General features: G+C 37.5%; 2 protein-coding genes across 12 annotated transcripts; one reads left to right on the top strand and one right to left on the bottom strand.

Moving 5' to 3' along the window:
• Positions 1-446: 446 nt before the first annotated feature.
• LOC141898365 (uncharacterized) lies at positions 447-11,924 on the bottom strand. Of its 5 annotated transcripts, XM_074784245.1 has the most exons (11): positions 8,940-10,006; positions 8,727-8,791; positions 8,055-8,597; positions 7,755-7,851; positions 7,060-7,175; positions 5,813-5,928; positions 5,440-5,595; positions 3,468-5,025; positions 2,820-3,001; positions 2,466-2,666; positions 447-2,327 (listed from the first exon to the last, which is right to left on the bottom strand). In XM_074784245.1, exons 3-11 carry the CDS (start codon positions 8,479-8,481, stop codon positions 1,899-1,901), a joined length of 3,282 nt encoding a protein of 1,093 aa, XP_074640346.1. In that variant the 5' UTR covers positions 8,482-8,597; positions 8,727-8,791; positions 8,940-10,006; the 3' UTR covers positions 447-1,898. The 5 variants fall into 5 exon arrangements, with proteins under 5 accessions (XP_074640346.1, XP_074640329.1, XP_074640338.1 ...); XM_074784228.1 differs by lacking the exon at positions 8,940-10,006 and adding an exon at positions 11,843-11,924 and having other exon boundaries at positions 8,055-8,791; XM_074784237.1 differs by having other exon boundaries at positions 8,727-10,006.
• On the top strand, positions 11,400-18,696 carry LOC141898400 (uncharacterized). Of its 7 annotated transcripts, none has more exons than XM_074784269.1 (9): positions 11,400-11,515; positions 13,560-13,710; positions 14,192-14,325; positions 14,922-15,022; positions 15,174-15,268; positions 15,632-15,906; positions 16,001-16,152; positions 16,519-16,646; positions 16,814-18,696. In XM_074784269.1, exons 1-9 carry the CDS (start codon positions 11,477-11,479, stop codon positions 17,230-17,232), a joined length of 1,494 nt encoding a protein of 497 aa, XP_074640370.1. In that variant the 5' UTR covers positions 11,400-11,476; the 3' UTR covers positions 17,233-18,696. The 7 variants fall into 7 exon arrangements, with proteins under 7 accessions (XP_074640370.1, XP_074640395.1, XP_074640410.1 ...); XM_074784294.1 differs by lacking the exon at positions 11,400-11,515 and adding an exon at positions 11,525-11,596; XM_074784309.1 differs by lacking the exon at positions 11,400-11,515 and adding an exon at positions 12,039-12,052 and having other exon boundaries at positions 13,563-13,710.

Here is an 18,696-nt window from a genome sequence, read left to right on the forward strand (position 1 = left end):
CCCGATTTTTCCGGGTTGATGTGAGGATGGCTCCGTTATTTCAACATTTACTACACCAAGTTAGAATTCAATGAAACTTTATTCGGCAAGAAAACCCCACCGTGATTTTTTTTCAATCGAAGATCATGATCAGGAGGATAGCTGGCAACTTTATTCGGCAGGTAAACCCCACCGGTGATTTTTTGTCGGAGGATAGCAGGCGAATGATTTAGGGGGGTTCGAATATCGGCATTTGGCGAATCTAGGTGTCTTTGAGTCTGACGTGGTTCTTTTGACGAGGACCGAAGCCGGTCCGAAGTCCCCACGGGGATTTGGGGAGGAAATCTGGCAAATTAGGAGCGATTTTAAGCGTTTTCCCGCCATCTTGAGTGATTATGGAAAAAACACGAGAGCCGTGAATAGATACAAATTACAAAAATTCCATGTTTGTTTTATCTGTTATGTATATCTTTACAAATAGTATCAAGCTGTTTACAAAACTATGTTGTAAAAAATGAAGAAACCTAGCCGAGAAAAGGAGGTTCGTTCGTTAATCTGACATTTCAGTATACGAAGATACAGTAGTAAAAGGTCAAATAAGATGATGAATGGAAAATTGGGAAAATCGTTGAAATGAGACGAAATGAAGGACCAGGCAATGAAATAATCACGTTAAAAGAATCATTCATGTCGATAAAAATAAGTTCCCTCTCACGCGAAATGAGAAAGAAAGAGTGTACATGCGTGTCTTTTTTATCTCTAGACACATGCGTGTCTTTTTGATTTTTTAGACACTTCTGGAAAAGACGCCTGTTTGCCTAACTACGAAATCCGAACTTCGCCATTCCTGCACCCAACGCACGCACCCCTTAAGCGCAGGCTTGTAGTGCAAATCTGATCCGAGACGAAACGTGACTAGCAAATAACAATTTGACAGAATAAATTCGCCTATAGTTTGCCTTTGCGCCTATACATTAGTTGTGACTGAGATGCAGTCTTTTATGTAAATTTTCTTTATTTCCAAAATATATACTTGATGTACATTATTCTATTAAACAACATTGTAGTAAAAATACGATCAATGTTCTGTTAAAATCGAAAGAACATACACATGCTTAAGATATAAGTCTCTTAACTGTTTTTTTTTCCAATTAGACAAACATTACACTGTTAAATTCGAATCTATGGTATAAAAATCATTTTTTTCTTATAACATATATATATTTTTTTTCATTCATCAACATACGTAAAAATATTTCGTAACTTTTGATTCACCTATCAATTTCATAAAAAAGATCGTAAGGCTAAAAGCTTGATACATGTTTATTGTTTCCCATTTTTTTCGGCTGAGTGTGTAAGTTAAATTACATTTTTGTTTTCAAAATCACGATCACGCTTACCATAACAGACCCAGTAGTTATATAGAAATGAACTGATTACACATTTTATTGCAGTTAACAAAATGACCCGGGCGATTAGGAAAAATAAGGTATCGTTTTATTTCAGCCTAAAAAGGTAACTGGTAAAATATCTCCAATATTATTTTATAACCTCGTATAGTGATGCACCCTGATTACTTCAAGGCTTGGATTGTTGTACTGGAAGTGTGGAATCCCAATAATGAGTTGTATCCTATGACAGAGAATGAAAAATGTTGACATTTCCCTCAAACCATTCTCCAGATACGAACAAAAACTGATGAAACAAATATAGCCGCTTGCTGTGTAAATATTAGCTGATCCAAGTCTGATATGTTTAACTCAAATTTTCGTAACGCCCGATATGTCATTTCAATTAGAAATCCTAGCTCTATTAATTTGTCTATCTATTTCTGATTCACGATAATCTTGTTTAATTAGTTGACCATCGTATCTCTTCGACAAGTTGTTTTGTATGCGCGATATTCGTAACAGGTATCTTTAATCATGAGCCGTTTTGAAAGAATCGTCACTACTACAGCTTAATTCAGTATCCGTTTTGCTTTCGCTCAGCCATTCTTGTGCAGCCTTCTTATGTTCTGTCCAACTTCGAATCTCGGCGCCAGTTCGCTCGTCCAAATCGACATCGACATTTCCGAAATGGCTACCAGAACTGCTGCTGTCTTCGGAGAAGTCTGGTTCATCACCGATACATCGTAAGCCCGAATCATTGGATGAATTGTAGCTCGAAGCTGAAACGCTGCTTGCATACGTTTGCTCATTTGAAATTCTGGCATCATCATCATCAATATCATTATCAATATCGGATGAAAATGATTTCCTCCTCCAGTTTGAAATACGTCTCAATGGCGTTTCATTTTCTTCTGCAGTCTCAATCTCATTATCCACGGTAGAAGCCGTTACTAATGGCTGAAACATAGAACATTTCAAGTGAAAGCCAGCCGCATAAATTATAACTACAGCACTTAGCGACAGTATAATGCCGAACACTGTGCGATAACTGTGATTTCAGTAATGTTATTTATTCACTTCAAAACTAAATCTCACCTCCGGATTTTCTAATTCACTATCTTGCAACTCTAATGACACTTGCTTCTGCCTCTTAAGCAATCTTTTTTGACGACTTGTTGCAGTATCTATCGGCAGCTTACGTTTTTGCGATGATTTTGCTTTGCTTGCTTTCATTTCTTTGGCAAGGATCTTTGACATATGTTTATTCGCTTTCTCTGCACCTATGTCTATGAGTTCCTGTGAAAGTAGTTACAAAGCTTAGACGTCGTTGCATTTGCTTGAGTAAGTTAATGTTGAATTTTAAGCATAAATTACCATTTATCAAATGAAAATAAAAACAAAAAAGAAAAACATCGCTAGAATTAGAAGTTTATTCTCTGGTTGGCTTACCCGCAAATTGTCGACGATCGTATTCGCTTCATCATATTTTCCCAGCTTTAGAAGTGTCATCTCGTAATCAGATTGTAAATTACGGATGAAATGATCGCGTGGTTTAAAGTGTCCTTCTTGCATCAGCAATGTGTATGCCTCAGCGAAGTCATGTTCCGCATCGGTGTAAAATCTTTCAAAGTCTAGAACAGAAATGTTCTTATTCAAATACTCAGTCAGCATACTGCAGAGCCCTCTCAATTCAGATTCAATTCCAATAATCAACAATGTTCTCGTGTACATGTACATCCAAAGAATGACTAAGATTCCAGGGTTAATCCCTGCTTAATCGATTAAAGTTTTTGGCCCTAAACATAGCTCGAATAATCAATTATGAATCAAGTTCTCAATACCAGGGCATTCAGTGTAGGGATCTGAAAGAATGATAGTTCTTCTCATGAGATGTTGACACTTAAATTATAATACACGTGCTGTTCGAAAGGAGAGCTATTCCTATGTACATCTCGACCCTCTAATTACAACAGACCCACTTTAATTAATTTTAAGTCCAAGCTTAAAACATAGCCCTTATTGAGTGTCGATATAGCAATTATTTTACATAAATCCTCTATGAAATCGGTCCATGGAAATGGGACTCATTGCAAATACCTTGTTGTCTTTTTTCTTGTTTAGCTGTATCTCCAAGGCTTTTCCTGATTGACCCTCTCAGATAGTAAGCTTGCATTCTATCTTCACTACCACTCAAATTGTTGAAAAGTGGAAGGCATTTGTGAATATCTTCCAATGCTTCCTCATATTTCTCTAATTCAGCCAGCACACAAGCTTTGTGCCTCAATATTCGACCATATACTGATGTCAATTTCATGCCCAACTTTTCGCACTCCTGCAAGGCTTCATCGAAAAGCATAATAGCTTTATCGTAATTAGCCTTCATGCTTGATTCTAATTCCAATTTCTCTCTGGCATCGCAGTTTCGTAGATTACAATAGTCATCCTTTCCATTCTCAAAATATGCTGAACCAGTATTAAGAAGATAAGTTGGAGCATCAAAATGAAGGCTAGACTCATTCATATCATTTGGCATACGAACCAATGCATAAGCTTCCTCGAAACAAGAAATCGCCTTTCTCGGATTGTCATTTTTCAAGAAAAGGTTTCCAAGAAGATTCAAATCTCGCGCAATCAGTATATCACAATGCGGATACTTTCTATGAATATCTATTGCTTTGTTGACATTATCAATCCCAATGCCGAGCTCACCAATTTTGTTGAGATAAGATCCCTTAACAAAGAAATAAAGTGCTCTGCAAAGTTCTGTGGATTTTCCTGATGTACTTTCTAAAATCTTCAATCTTTCATCTACCTTCTCTAAAACCAATAAAACAATATCCGCATCAAAAAGATAACCCTGAAAATACTGCTCGGCATACCATAATGATATCGTACAGCTGGTTAGAGGCTTTTTAGTCCATGCAGCTTTTGCCAGATGAAAAAAATATTCTGCTCTCTTCTCAGGCTCAAGAAACCAGTTCATTAACATGTTTGCACGAACATGATTATGGAACACTATTGGCAAGCCGAAGTCAGGCAGAGAATGCTTCATTTTTCTGATGTTTTCTAGATATTTCATGAAGTACTGTTTTTCATCACCAAGTTGCTTGGATACTACAAGCAGAGAAGCGCTGCTGCTACATGCCTCGATGAACAACCTGCTTCCATACTTCAAAAGCCGCTGATTTGAATCGCTCAACAATTTCCTCTGCCGATCCGTTTGCGAAATCTGCTCCAAAGAAGTGGTAACCAATATGTGCAAGGAAAACGATTCATTATGGGTTGACTTTACAGAATCTGAAACTCGGCCGGCTTTCACCTCAAGCAAAGACCGCACATACAAATTATCCAATTCACCGAACAAAGATTCATGGTCTCGACCAGTCACGTATGCAGCTGCGTTCACACCAAATTGATTATTCTCGAATGTGGACAACTGAATGAGAAGATCCAGCATCGATGGATCCAAATGCTCCAGTATTGTTATGAGGTAGGTCTTGCAGCCTTCTTTGATTTTTGTTCCGTTGACGAACTGATGGATTTCAGCTGGACTGATGTTCGTGCTGTTCAGGTAACTTCCAACGGCACGCACGGCAAGAGCGTTGTAGTTGCATCGCTGTGCAATGGCTGAACATATTTGTGCATCCAATGTTTTCTGGAATTTAATCAGAGAATAAATAACGTTTGAATAATTGGGTCCAGAAGAACCTGCTTAAAATGATATGCTATGCAGTTTGTTTATTTGTACAAGCTCCCTAAAATGCCCAATGCAGGTTTTCATTTGAAATCATTTGAAAAATCAAGATATTAAACACATGGACTTCTAACTACTGGTGAAGCTGCAGTTTGATGGATTACATATGGATACAAACTGGTGTCTTAAGGGGTGAGATTATACCTACGTACATAAGTAGGAAGGGCATTGACCTGATGGATACTAACTTTAAATTTACAATTTTATAAAATCAGAAAATACTTAGATATCATTCTATTCAAAGACTTCTCGGGATGCCTTTCCTGCATCCCTTCCATAGAATTGGCTCATTACAGGCCTGGTGGTTTGACTTACAACATGCTTTGGGGTCATTCGTTTCAGAAGGTCAGTACAATCCACCAGTGATAACGGTTTTAAGTGGAAGGTCGGTATGCTATCTTCCATACCATACACCATGATATCATCATTCTGCTTCCAAGGATCCATAAGCGATGTCATAATTATTTTGACCTTAAAAATACGAACACAGAAATAAGATCTGAGAATTCGATCCAGTGAAAATCATTATCTAATTCAATGGGTTACTTCATTTTCGTGTCATCATAAAATGGAATCGATGCATGTAGTTAATATTTATGAAAATTTCAGGCGAATGTCCAGTAATGAACAGATGAAACTACGCTCATAGAATTATTTCTACATAAAAAGAATAAGACTGCAAGCATACCTTGCCATTTTCTATAGCCGTGATATCCGACAACATCTGAATGAATACTTTAGCTTCCTGTTGACTGGAATGGGTGTCGATCAGAAACTCGACCGAGTCAAGAAATATTGTCAAATCTAAAATTGAACAGTACATACATCCATGAATTCCCGACTGATACTTGTGTACTGTATATTACGGAAAAATGCTGTAAACTCGACTCATGTCGAGTCGCTTTACTTCAAGAACTCAAATCTTAGGACCATTGCAATAAAATATCAATTAAATGATAAAATTGCCTTGTCAAAACTAGTCCCACTTGATCTTAGTCAACTGGGCCGATATAAAACAGAAAATTCCAGTAAAATTCGTGTTATTCACGGTTAGCGGTAAAAATCCCCTTGGTAAAAATCCCCCCTCGGTAAATATCCCCAATTCTTCAAAGTAGGTTAAAATCCCCCTCCTTCTGAATGTAGTGTAAGTAGATACAATCTTAAGGTCAATCAATTCATAATATTGATACATATATCCAATTTATTATTGTGGAACATCATAAGGATATCATGAGTATACAAACTTTAGTATATACTATTTGAATTAAACATACTACAAATTAACAGTTCATTAATACTAAATTAGTACTTAAAGTTATCAAAAAGCTTAATGAAAAGGTTCATCGCACATTTCAAATATATTACACTAGCTTGAATCTAAAATATCTAGAATTAAAAGTTCATTATCGCTTATAACTCATGGCATTGCACTGCCCAAATATACCACAAGTCAACAAGAGACTGTTCAAAAATATTCCAGTTCGAATTTTAAGATATTATAAGTAAAAAGTTCATTATTCTTATTAATTCTAATAATTTATTTTATTCTTAAAGTTTACTTAAAGAATTTATCCCAACGATAGATTTCAGTGTGCAGTTCAAACAGATTTCAGTCTCATTGCAAATGAACAAAATTGGAGAAACGTTTTGCTTTGAAATGTTCTTGAAAATCACCGAGTGGGGATTTTTACCTACTTTGAATATTTGGGGATTTTTACCTAGGGGATTTTTACCCAGGGGATATTTATTAACCTAGGGCATTTTTACCCAGGGGAGTTTTACCTACAACCGTTATTCACAGCACAGTTGAATATCACTTTTGAGTGGACAATGCCTTCTTAAGTATTTAGAAAACTGCCACTTCTTTTCCAAAAGAATTGGAACAATTTAACGAAGCCTTTAAAGCCAAGAGAGTTGGATATAAAATAGCTATACCATCATCCCAATACTGTAGGATACTTTTCAAATCTGCAGCGCTAGTTTGAGAAGACCACCTCCAGCCCATTGTTAAATAAAGGCGCATCAGGAAGTCCTTCGTCGTCTTTATGCCTCTACAAAAACAGAACAGATCATCATTTTCTTTAAACAAACATTTGTTATCAGTAACACAAATGTTTGACCCCAATATCCTAGCATCCATGTAAATGTACCTTGGAGGGAGGTAAAAAAGTTGCAACAAAATCTTCTATTGTAATTTAAATGAATAATGATAATAATCTTACATAGACGCAAGAATGAGGTATTTTTACAATTAAGAATAAATATTTAGCAATAGATTAATGAGGGTTCACAATACAAGCCTTGGGGGCTGTGGCCACTGGACCCACGGAGAAATGTGCATAGCGAGTAGAACAATGAAAAAAATCTACTAAAATGATTAAAATAGAATGCAATTAAATGATTTTATTGAAGCCTTAACTATTGGAATAACCTATAAAATTCCATTTCCAAATAAATCAGATAAACCATGGACGTATAAACTAGATTACAAGTATCTAGTTTTATGTCCATGGATAAACCAAATCCACAAAATGCCAGGATATGAAGTTTGCTTTATTGCAGACAAAGTTTATCCTGTGAGTAAGCAGGAAGTTCTGAGATCTTTCAATTGAAGCAAGCAGGATAATAACCTCATACTAATAAAATGCATATCTACGTGTCTTCTTGCGCATATGTTTTCCACGATGGTTGTTTTACCGACACCAGCCATCCCATGAATACATATACCTGTGACCGAAACAGAATCATTTCGATAAAACACGTTTAATGTACCAAGAATTTTCGAAGCCAAAATAAGAACCCTCTCAGACCCAGTCTAATGGAGACATTATTACTCAAATCCATTATTTCATAATGCGTATTAATCTTTTTGGTCCCAAATGATGAATCGCATCAAAAGTGTGCATCAAAATTATTACTGATATTATTACCGGAAATGTGCTCTACTTGGTTGAAAAGAAGTTTTTCGATTGCGTCCATATCTTCGCGTCTGCCGACAAAGTTTTCATCCAGTACGGATCCCTCTTCTAACCTCTTTTTGTGAAGCTTTTCTAACTCATTCTCGTACAATCTCATCCGTTCTGCCAATGACATCGATTGACCATCCACGACCAAATGCAAATTGAGGCCATCTGCTAGATTTTTCAGCAAGGTCACCACCCCTGGTATTCCATTTTGTTCGAGGAAACATTCGAATACTCGCGTCTTCGCCTCGTTTACGTTGGAATCTTGCGAGGCGACTAGGCTTCGAATTTCATCTGGTAACCAGCACGAAATCTTGTGGACGATATTCAGCAACATCTCCTTCGTTTTGATGCTCATAAGAAAATCATTTTTCAAAGAATCGAATGGATTCATAATTTTTAATGTTTGGTTCCAAGTTTCAAAACGAGGCTTAAGCACTGGGTAGTTAAGTTACAGTTTAAGTTCACTGCAGGTTCAGAGTCTGACAGACTCGTTGTCGATATTGGCATCTGAATAGAAAAACAAAATATCCATTTACTTGAACTCACAATAAGTAATCGGGTCCGGGCAACCATACAATATTGTATTCTCAGATTCCGTTGGAGTGTCACTAAACTTAATACCATACACGTACGTACGTAGTGATCACACGCAACTGCGTGATGATTCATCATACACGATAGCGGGTTTTCCCAATGACTTTCTTAAATAGATAAGATTCAAAATATCTTTATTTTTCCGAAACGTAATGACTTACATTATTAGTTTTGCACAATGAAGGATGAAATATAAAAGGTATAAAATATAAGAAATTTCTTTATCAGTATTGACATTATTTTACATTATCTTACATGAGTGGTATACGTATCGGACATAGTTTAGTTACAGTCGAAGTTTTGTTTCTTTACAATGGATTTCTTTTGCTTAGCCAAATATATCTACCAAGGTTGTGGGCCACCAGGGGTGACGTGTTGTATCTGTTTTCAGGGGTTGCATATTTTTGTTCAGGAAAATGAGGGGCGAAATATTCAATTAGTTCGCCTCTGTAATGATCAAATTTGGTGCGTTACATAACAGGACACCCTCCCTCATGACGTGACTGCGGCCGTTAATCGAAGTATTTTTAATTCACTGCTATTCATCAATTTCACTGTTTATCAAAAAGTCAAAGGTCTGGATTGTTAAATAATAACATGCTATTTTAGATTTCAATATATTTGCATATTTAGCCAATCGGCGCGCATTAAAAATATTTAGCCTGGGCGCAAACTGGCGGAGGCTTCCACACTTGAGAGAGGTCAGATATTCAGACGCGGAGAAAATAGGCCGTTCAAATATTTCCCCAATCGTCGATTCTTTTCAGTTTACAAGTCCTACCTAAAGGCCTACCAACCAATGCTTGCTTCCGATGGGCCTGTTAGATATCTGTTCATTGATCACAGGTGCGTCAACATGTATCAAATATGTATGACATGTACTATGTTACATGATAACTAGGGGTCAAGGGAAACCAAGCCCATTTGGGATGTGGTTTCGCTTAACCATCTAACAGTTCAACCAATGACCTCGAAACTCACCACAATCATACGTAGAACATGTCATGGACTACAACTTTGTTATCGATTGCGGTTACAAAATACTATGTGGCAATAGAAATAGACAAATTGTATATTATTCAATATTTATCTCCCCCTGGTGGCAAGAACAGAGAATCGGATGATCCCAATTCCACGCGAGAAGATGTATCCAATGCCATTGCTAATAAAAGTCAAATATCAAGACAAAAAGTTAATACCTGTTGATATTTTCCTCAAAAAACCCTTTTCCACCTACGAGTACTGATGACACTAAGTTGGGCCCACCAATTGCGTGATAATTGGCTCATTGAAATACCTGCCTTGATGTATAAAAGAATTTATTCCATAGAATACCCATCACAAATTTCAATGAAAATGGCAAACCATTGACAGCTACGTCTCGGAATTACATTTTTGAGTTCCAAAAACAGGTCACAGGACGGCCATCCTAAGTCCTATTGACCCAATTTTTCTCAGGCTGATGGGCCCTGGGGAGATACAAATATCCCGGACAATTAATATACAGGTATGTAAAAGATCAAGATAATTAATTGAAGAGTCTTCAAAATTTCCCTCGAAAACTTCAAAAATGAGTATGAATTTCAGCGAACAATAATGACCACCTTGATTCTGATCAGGCTAGTTTTTGGGTTGATGTATCTAGGGCCCTATCTCGAGGGGGTTCTAGATTGTATAAGGCACTCGCTCTTATGGGGGAGGGCACTTTCTATGTCAAATTACGGCAAAAAAGGCACTTTACATCAAAGGACTACATCATTATGGTTTTTCAGGGGCCCTCCCTCGCCAAATCAGCCCAAACGAGGGCACTTTTACTGGATTAGGGGGTATCTCCAGGGGCACACACAAAGCTCGACAGTATTCCAGAACCCTCGCATCCCCCGGATCCGCCCCCGCCTTGGGCAGGGACATGTATAAACCAAATATCAAGACAATCCATGCGTCTTCAAAACTTTCCACATTAACTGGATTCCGTGTCGACGGAGGGACGATAGCCCACTGGGCTAAAAACCACTCGCAGTGAAAAAAACTGCTATTTGTCGCTAATCTTGAGAATTGCATAAATGCGGCTCATTAATCGAGGTTATCGACTTAGCGCAAAACTTTCGTCGGAAGATTTAAAGGAACGCTAGTTTAAGACGAAAATGCTTGTTTGATTGAAAGTAAATTTCTGTCAGCAGTTTTCACGACAGCTAAGCGAAATTTTGCCGATGGCATTTAATTTGTGTACAAAGTTTGCGGGGCTTCGTTGCCTTCCGCTAAAAACTTTCTTTGATTCTGTCTTTTATAGTGAAAATATAGAGGTGTTGCAAATGCAGCAATCGCAATGATTTAAGTCTGAACATGGACGTATAATTATACTAGTTTACCAAAAGCACCAAACTAATAAAAATATACGTCCATGGTCTGAATGACGTTTGCCGCCGCGGCAATCAAATATTGCTACCAACGCGCCTGATGCTTCGCAGAGTGACCGATGCAGCTTGTTCATATCATCATAGTATATTAACCTTAATTGCAAATCATCACGTGGAACATCGTGTCAGTGGTTTATTTTCACGATCGGATATTTTCAAACTACATCAATATTAAAGCTACGCGGTACCACCAACGAGCCGGAAAACGATTGTTATCCATGCCTACCTTGGCATCCTTTGATTAAAAATTGCTAAACCGACGAGAAAAAATAGGTTTTTCTCAGAATTTAGGTAAATTTAACTGAATAATCTAGAATTGTATTTTCCGATTTAGCATTTTTTATTCTGTGTTTTTCGAATACCGGTACCAGTAATATGCAGTGTCGGAGCACAATTGCAATTTGGCGAACCACGGTGAGTGACAACTGAGCCCGTTTAAACAAGCCAGCCACACAGGACTGGTTGAAGCATAACTGAACCCTAAACACTATACCGGTAATTCAAGTTTCCAAAAGGATAAGGCGCTACTCCTCAATTGATTCAATTTCTTCGATCATTCAGTTTAGTTGTAATTAAATTTTTGTGAAACAGTTTCTCAAACTGAACCGGTTGAAAAAGCCGCCATTTTGAAATGACACTCGGAATCAACCCTCTCGGAATCGAAGATTAGTCCTGTCAGTGAGTTGATTGTCAGTCCCCTGCTGGCATGACAATAATAATGCAAAGCAACATATACTCAACAAATGAATGAATGTTTATTTCGGACCCTTCAGTATCAAGGCATTAAATTAAATCCCATCTACCTACGAGGCTACGTTGTAAGTAATACATATCAATTAAATTCAATAAAGATTTATTGCTTCCGAGTAATTACAAATTACGGATAAGATTTATCCTACCATATTCCCTATCCGCATTTTAGCTGAAAGGATCAATCCAATCCAATTATATGTTACGTAGGGTTCGTATAAGAACGAAAAGAAAAAAGGCCCAAAAACAGAATAACTGTTGGTCCCATACGTTTCAATTCAAGGAACTATCACTATCTATCAGCTTATTTTGGGCCTGGTTCTGGTTGGGTACACAGTGGTGGATCTAAAGGGGGTAAATCTTCCTACATCACATGACCATGTGCAATCTAGGCTAATGTCTATTTATTAATTGATGAGACCTGTTTTTCTGGGATATTTTGCTTACTTTTTGGGGTACATACCTCATTTATGTCTTAACAGAATGCCAAAAATCGCGGACAACAACTGAATATCCGATATATTTCCAGTTCTGTACCAATTAGATGGATTGGCAAAAAGACTCCTTAAGTCCAATTGAATGAGAGAGAAAATCCTCCATTTTGTCAAATTTCTTGGATTTGAACATTGTTACCATGCCTACGCCACCCTGATTTAGTTGTTGAGACCCCACAAGAAAAATAACTTCATTTCGTAGGCATGGTGACAATGTAAAAATTCAAGAAATTTCACAAAATGGAGGATTTTCTCTCTCATTCAATTGGACTTAAGGAGTCTTTTTGCCAATGCATCTAATTGGTACAGAACTGGAAATATATCGGATATTCAGTTGTTGTCCGCGATTTTTGGCATTCTGTTAAGACATAAATGAGGTATGTACCCCAAAAAGTAAGCAAAATATCCCAGAAAAACAGGTCTCATCCATTAATAAATAGACATTAGTATAGTAGGCCTGTGTTATGTTACCAAAAGTGAGTTTTTTAGATTAAAAATGTGTCGAATGTTTTGTATTGATGCAAGTCCTTGGGTAAAGCCCGTAGTAGTCATATAATCTGAATACCAGTTGTTGTTATGGTTCCCTTACAACCGTTGTTTGAGGAACAACGGCTAGTAGGTACTAGACTAGTAGTCGTAGAATAAACCATTGTCTTTATGTCATCTGTTTTTATATCCATTGTAGCCTACACTGTATTGAAGGATTGCCGAAAAGTCTTTAATTCTCTTATGTAAAATAGAGAAAAGATCAGCCATTTTTTTAATTTCTAACAATATGTTGCTTAGTTACCTAATCGTCGGTGGTCCTAAGCTTTTTTGTGTTTTGGGAAAATATCCGATCGTGAAACTAAACCACAGACAGGTAGACTATATGTTTCTCTGATTCAAATTATTAAAGAAGACTCTAGCAATCCCTCAATACAGTGTCAAAGTTGATTTAAAAAAAACAACGGTTTATTCAGACCGCACAGTTTTCACTGGTCGTCTAAGACCAATTTGAGGTAGCATTGTGCAAAAGAAAAAGCGAAATATTAAAGAAAAATCGATTCCAGAACAAAATAATTGACCTCAAACATGCCTGACAGCAGACAGGTTGTTGAAGAAGTTTATAAAATGAGGCTAGCCTCAGTTGATAAAAATTGACTAAATTTGAAAATTTTCCTCTTACTAAACTTTTTGTATGGTCTATTCAATGGTCATGTATATTTCTACAGCAGGTATTGGTCAATATGGCTGGAATACACGTTTTCAATGTTGAATTTGGTTTCAATGCAACTCCTTTAACTGTTGCACTAGAAGAGGGAAACGTAATTCAAGCGGAGAGACTGATAAAGCAATGCACCACACCGTCGTACCTGGACGAAGGTAGGTTGCGATGTGTAGTAAATGAAAACTTTCGGTTTAGTTAAGGTCACAGAAAGGCAATTCCAAGCAACTTATAGTTTTTAGTCCTAACCTGGTTCCACATGAAAAATGAAACAAAAAGTCATGGCTCTTGCATAACCTCAAAAAATGATTGCAGACAAAATAAATAGACTTGGTCAATTCTAGTAATTCATCTGGTATTCAGACCACTTAGGATTTGAACTTGCTAAACTCTTGTAGTTCTTCCTTTCTCTATGGTCAAGCTATAGCACTTAGTTGTCAGCATGGTTTATAGTGAATAGTGGATGCCATGAAGTCTGTCCCTTATTTTTGCCCCGATGATGATGTCAATGTAAAGACTGATTAAGCGTGGTAATAACCCTCCAAAATATTTCTTCGAAGAAAAATCGTTAGCGACTATCATGATTGCAGGATTCTTATTTTCAATGAAGTAACCATCAGGCTTGGCATAAAATTTCAGGTTGTTACCAAAGAATCCCATTGTTCATAGTTTTATGTGGTGAAAATGAGATGTTCGAAGCGAAGACTCGCGACTTCTACTTGGCCAAGTTATTACTACAGTATGGAGCCAATCCAAATTATCGAATTCCAGAGGTAACATATGCGTCCTGCCAATTCTAGGATTTCATCAATTATGGCATGCCATTTGCCTAGGATCTATACAGTCAACTCCTTGGTTCTCCACCTTTTGTTTATCTGCCACTCTCGGCTACTGCCAAGTAAATGCTTAGTCCCGAATTGATTAATGCTTTCAGCTTCCAATTTGGAACAAATATTATAGTAATAGTTCGATTAAACACCATCAAAAATGTTTAAAACTTGTAGTGAAGTACAAATTTATTTATCAGCAACAATTGGTATTACACTGAAACTGTTGTTTGTAAATCATCTCCAGATACTATCTATACATCACCCATGTAAACATCTATGTTAGATAGACTACAGGGACGACTATTATCAAACCGGTATCAGAGTACAATTGATGTTCTCACTAACTCTTCACAACAGTTCTAAAAGCGTGTAGGTCAATGGGTCTTTGAAACCCGATTGTCACCTGTGGTTGCAGAGAATTGTGTCAAAACATGAGGCTAGAAGTTGCAATTCTTGTAAAGCGTCTCAGAGGGTCATTCTCGACTGTGCACTCGCGTCAACGAAAAGCTATTTGAAAAGAAATGCCTTTCTTATTTTAGACCGATTCGTCAGAATATGTCAGCAGAGGAAAAGCACCATTGGAACTGATGGTCGACTTTTATATAGAATTAATCACTCGCGAGGAAACAAAAAATTACAAGTATGTCCCCATCACATGAATCTGACGTTCAATAAGCTTTGACAGTTTTGGAATGTATTTAAGGCTTAGGCCTGTATAAATCCATAAAAACAAAAACAGTACACAATTTATCTTGGATTATTCTTTTAGATGAATTGATTTTATGTTTCAGACCTTTTCAGAAAGTTGTCGGTCTAGAAAATAGCCAATTGTCAAAGACAAGGGATATTCTTCAAGAAATCCTTGAGATGATATCTGTGCTGTTAGGTAAGTAATTAAGCTAAGCGAGTTTGTTTTTTAATGGTCCTGTACTTAGATAGTCTAATCGGCGATTCCTATTTTTGGTTAGAATTTTGAGTACGTGTTTGAAAATGAGCTATTTATTGCAGCTAATTACATTTTCTTCATAAGATAAAAACCCACTATTTAAAAATTAAAAGAAGTCTAAAATCGAGAATTTATTTATTGAAACAATCTAAAATATAAGAACACAACGTTTTGATCTCACACTAGAGATCATCGTCAGGTGTGTAAAATAGTGGGTTAAAATAGTGGGTTTTTATCTTATCATCTGGTCACCACGTTTGAGTGTGGTTATCGTACCATTACATTATCTTCAATTCTATTTAGCGTTTGGTGCAGACGTCAACGTTACTAACGACGATCAAGAAACACCTCTATTACGAATTCTTCAACACAGTTGCTCCGATTTGGAGCTTGTGTCGCTGCTGTGCGAGAATGGGGCGAATCCGAATGCGATCGGTACTATGTATAGCTATTCATCTGTATTTTGTCTGTGTACGTGCCCTAGTCACGTGTCGTTCAAAGACCTTGCTCGGTCTATGTCTAGTCACACTTGTCACCGCGATCAGCAGTTCGCTATTCTTAAGACACACGATGTGGATGTAAGTACGAGTTGACTAATAAACTGTTGATTTATTTGGAACCCTTGTGTACTGCACAAGTGCACCTTTTTCATACGGTGTTTCTATTTCCTAGTTAGAGATAAAGACCAAGGCCGGTCAAACTGTAATATTCCGTGCGCTGCAAGAAGGTCATTTTACAGTGAGTCGGCTTTTGCTTCAAAATGGTGCTAGCGTTGGTGAACCCAATATCATGCTTGGACTGAGAAATCAACGAGAGCGGCACAGGTAATTGTCACTTCGTCAAGAGCTACCAAACAGTCTTGATTGTCAGGGACCATCCCTGAAATTTGTTAGCTGTCCCCTTGGTTATCAATATGGAATTGGAAAGATGTGAAAGTCTTGTATTTGTGTCCGTAGTATGGTAGATTTCATGGCTTGTTTTTAGCGTCTTCCATAGCATCTTGATTCATAAATGTGCTGCTCCTTCGGCCATTCCTAGAATATCTATGCATCCAATGCATAAATACTGCGGTTTGTATGTTAACCGGTAGTATTGCTATACATGTATTTGTAAAAAGGACACAATGATTATCGAGAAAATTCAAAGGTAATTTCACTAAAACCACACCCCTTGTTTTTTGATATTCGTAGTATTTCAATGGTAGACTTAACGCCATTCTTTGGATATGTTATATCTTCTGAAGTACAGCAAGAACTGCTGAACTTTCCAACGACAAATTCACTTCAACAGATGGGTATTGCTTCACTGGTGGATTCAGGTAAGTAAACCAAAAAATTATTTTCTTTATGCTATCACATCCATTCTAGAGTTAGAATAGAATTATTTCCAATGTTTGGACTCTGGATTTCCTCAAAACTGGGTTGGAACTGGGTCTGATTTAATTCTGAATTGAGCTCATTCGTACTTACTATATCTTTTATTCAGGGCTATTTCCCTTGGGAGTACTGTTTAACGATCTCAAATCAATCATCCTTGGAGGATTTCCGGAATATAACGAATTGCTGTTGGTCGGCCGCGAACGTCTATTTCCCTTACTGTTCGGATACACATCGGCTGGCCTGAAGCAAATCATTGCGCGCAAGATTTTCCAGTTAATCACGAAAACGGATGGACTCACGATAACCCAATTAACCGAACGAGAAGAACCAGTTGAAAGGAGTTGGCTATTGGAGTGGCTCGGCGAGCTTCATCTACCCTTGGATATTCTAATGAATTTTCGACTCGAATGTTTTCGATACCGCATGTTGTACGGGTTGAGAGAGCAGATCCTCAAAGATATTTGGACCGATACACTGCCTTTTAGTTCAGAATTTTTCGATGATTCAGACTTGGAATATTGGTGATAACATATAGGGCTTCTAAAAACACTGTATAACAATTAACTTAAGTCTACCGTAATGGAATTCATGCGTATATATTGGGTCTCCTCTTTGAAGATATACAATTTCGCCATGGATCGGTTTGTCATCCGGGTGTTCATATCATCAAAATATATCATTGGTATCATGGATATTGAATATTCATTTTTGGCATGGGTGGTCCGGGCCAGTTTTACAGACTGGTGTAAAAACCTGGGGGCTAACTAAATTTATTTTCAATTGGACTAACCCCCTGGGTTGGGTAAATACCAATTCATAAAACCCGGCCCAGGGTATTAGACATGTACATGTATATAGTCTGTATCTTTTCCAATGATGGGGAAATAATAAGTCTTGAAATGGGGACCATCTATATCCCTTAAAAGGAGAGTATCAGAGGTTCATTGCTTAAACCAGTGGATAGAGATCCTGGTCGTCCCAAAAAAATTTCTAAATCTAAGTATTATATATGCATACATGCTGCATTATAAAGGCTTAAGCTTTGTGTTTGTTTAAAGGGGTACTAATCTACACCGTATTACGAAATACGGCAAATACCATACAGTCTGGATCTGCCACCATTGTATCTAGCATATTCAGGGTCTGATCTAAGCACTTTTCCGATTGCCAAGGACAAGTATTTATATTCATTAGTGCAAATACATAATCATTTGTCTTCCGGGTTAGTGCAATTTTATATCTTAAAGCTTTTTTCCCACTCGATACAACAGATGATTGTGCCACTGATCGGACTGCCTGTGTGGGGCAAACTGATTTTTTGAGGGGCAAGCAAAATTTCTGATACGCTTGCCCCATGGGGCGTACTCTATTATGACCTCCGAAGTCTCCGTCCGAAATCTCCGGTTGGCTCCACACAAAATCCAAATCACACCACCTCGACAGAAAGGAGGTTTCAGAGACTCCAAAAAGCCACGTGACCAATTATAGAGTATGATTGGAGGCGAACGGATTCTCCGATCTGATAAAAGAGTTCGCCCTTGGGCAAGTGGCTTTTATAGATCGAACCCTGCACATTTATTCATTGATGATTTACTGAAACTTCTATTTATTATTCCATCCATTTTTAGGCCAGCCATAGGCTGAGCCTATTACTATACAAATGGAGCGACATGGTTTCCAGAGCAAAATCTCTTTGTCTGTGCAACCTGAGCATATATCCAGTCGCTGTCTGCGCTACTTTTGTATTCTACGATTGTATTGTGTAAATTATTAGGTATTGACTCTCAGCTGGGAGTGTCTTTTGACAAATTTAACCCACAGAATGCATCAGCATTTGCCATTTTATGAAAAGCTGATAGTGCCCCTTGAAAGTCTGTGAGCAACAAGCTGGTTTTGCCTCAGACGGCTACTTCCGTACGCCATTCCATTATATTGTTCTGTTTGTGACAGATACTTACGAGTGCAATGTGTGTTATGTACATGATATAT

The sequence above is a fragment of the Tubulanus polymorphus genome, chromosome 1, assembly GCF_964204645.1.
Source record: "Tubulanus polymorphus chromosome 1, tnTubPoly1.2, whole genome shotgun sequence".
In the NCBI taxonomy this organism is placed as follows: domain Eukaryota; kingdom Metazoa; phylum Nemertea; class Palaeonemertea; order Tubulaniformes; family Tubulanidae; genus Tubulanus; species Tubulanus polymorphus.

Excerpts from the sequence above, each read along its gene's own strand:
- LOC141898365 (XM_074784228.1), bottom strand. The coding sequence starts at position 8,481 with ATGAATCCATTCGATTCTTTGAAAAATGATTTTCTTATGAGCATCAAA. Across the intron at positions 3,002-3,467 it reads ACAAGAAAAAAGACAACAAG|ACTTTGAAAGATTTTACACC; the intron begins GTATTTGCAATG and ends TTTCTGTTCTAG. Across the intron at positions 2,667-2,819 it reads CGATCGTCGACAATTTGCGG|GAACTCATAGACATAGGTGC; the intron begins GTAAGCCAACCA and ends CTACTTTCACAG.
- LOC141898400 (XM_074784269.1), top strand. The coding sequence starts at position 11,477 with ATGCAGTGTCGGAGCACAATTGCAATTTGGCGAACCACG. Across the intron at positions 13,711-14,191 it reads ACCGTCGTACCTGGACGAAG|GTTGTTACCAAAGAATCCCA; the intron begins GTAGGTTGCGAT and ends ATAAAATTTCAG. Across the intron at positions 14,326-14,921 it reads CAAATTATCGAATTCCAGAG|ACCGATTCGTCAGAATATGT; the intron begins GTAACATATGCG and ends TTCTTATTTTAG.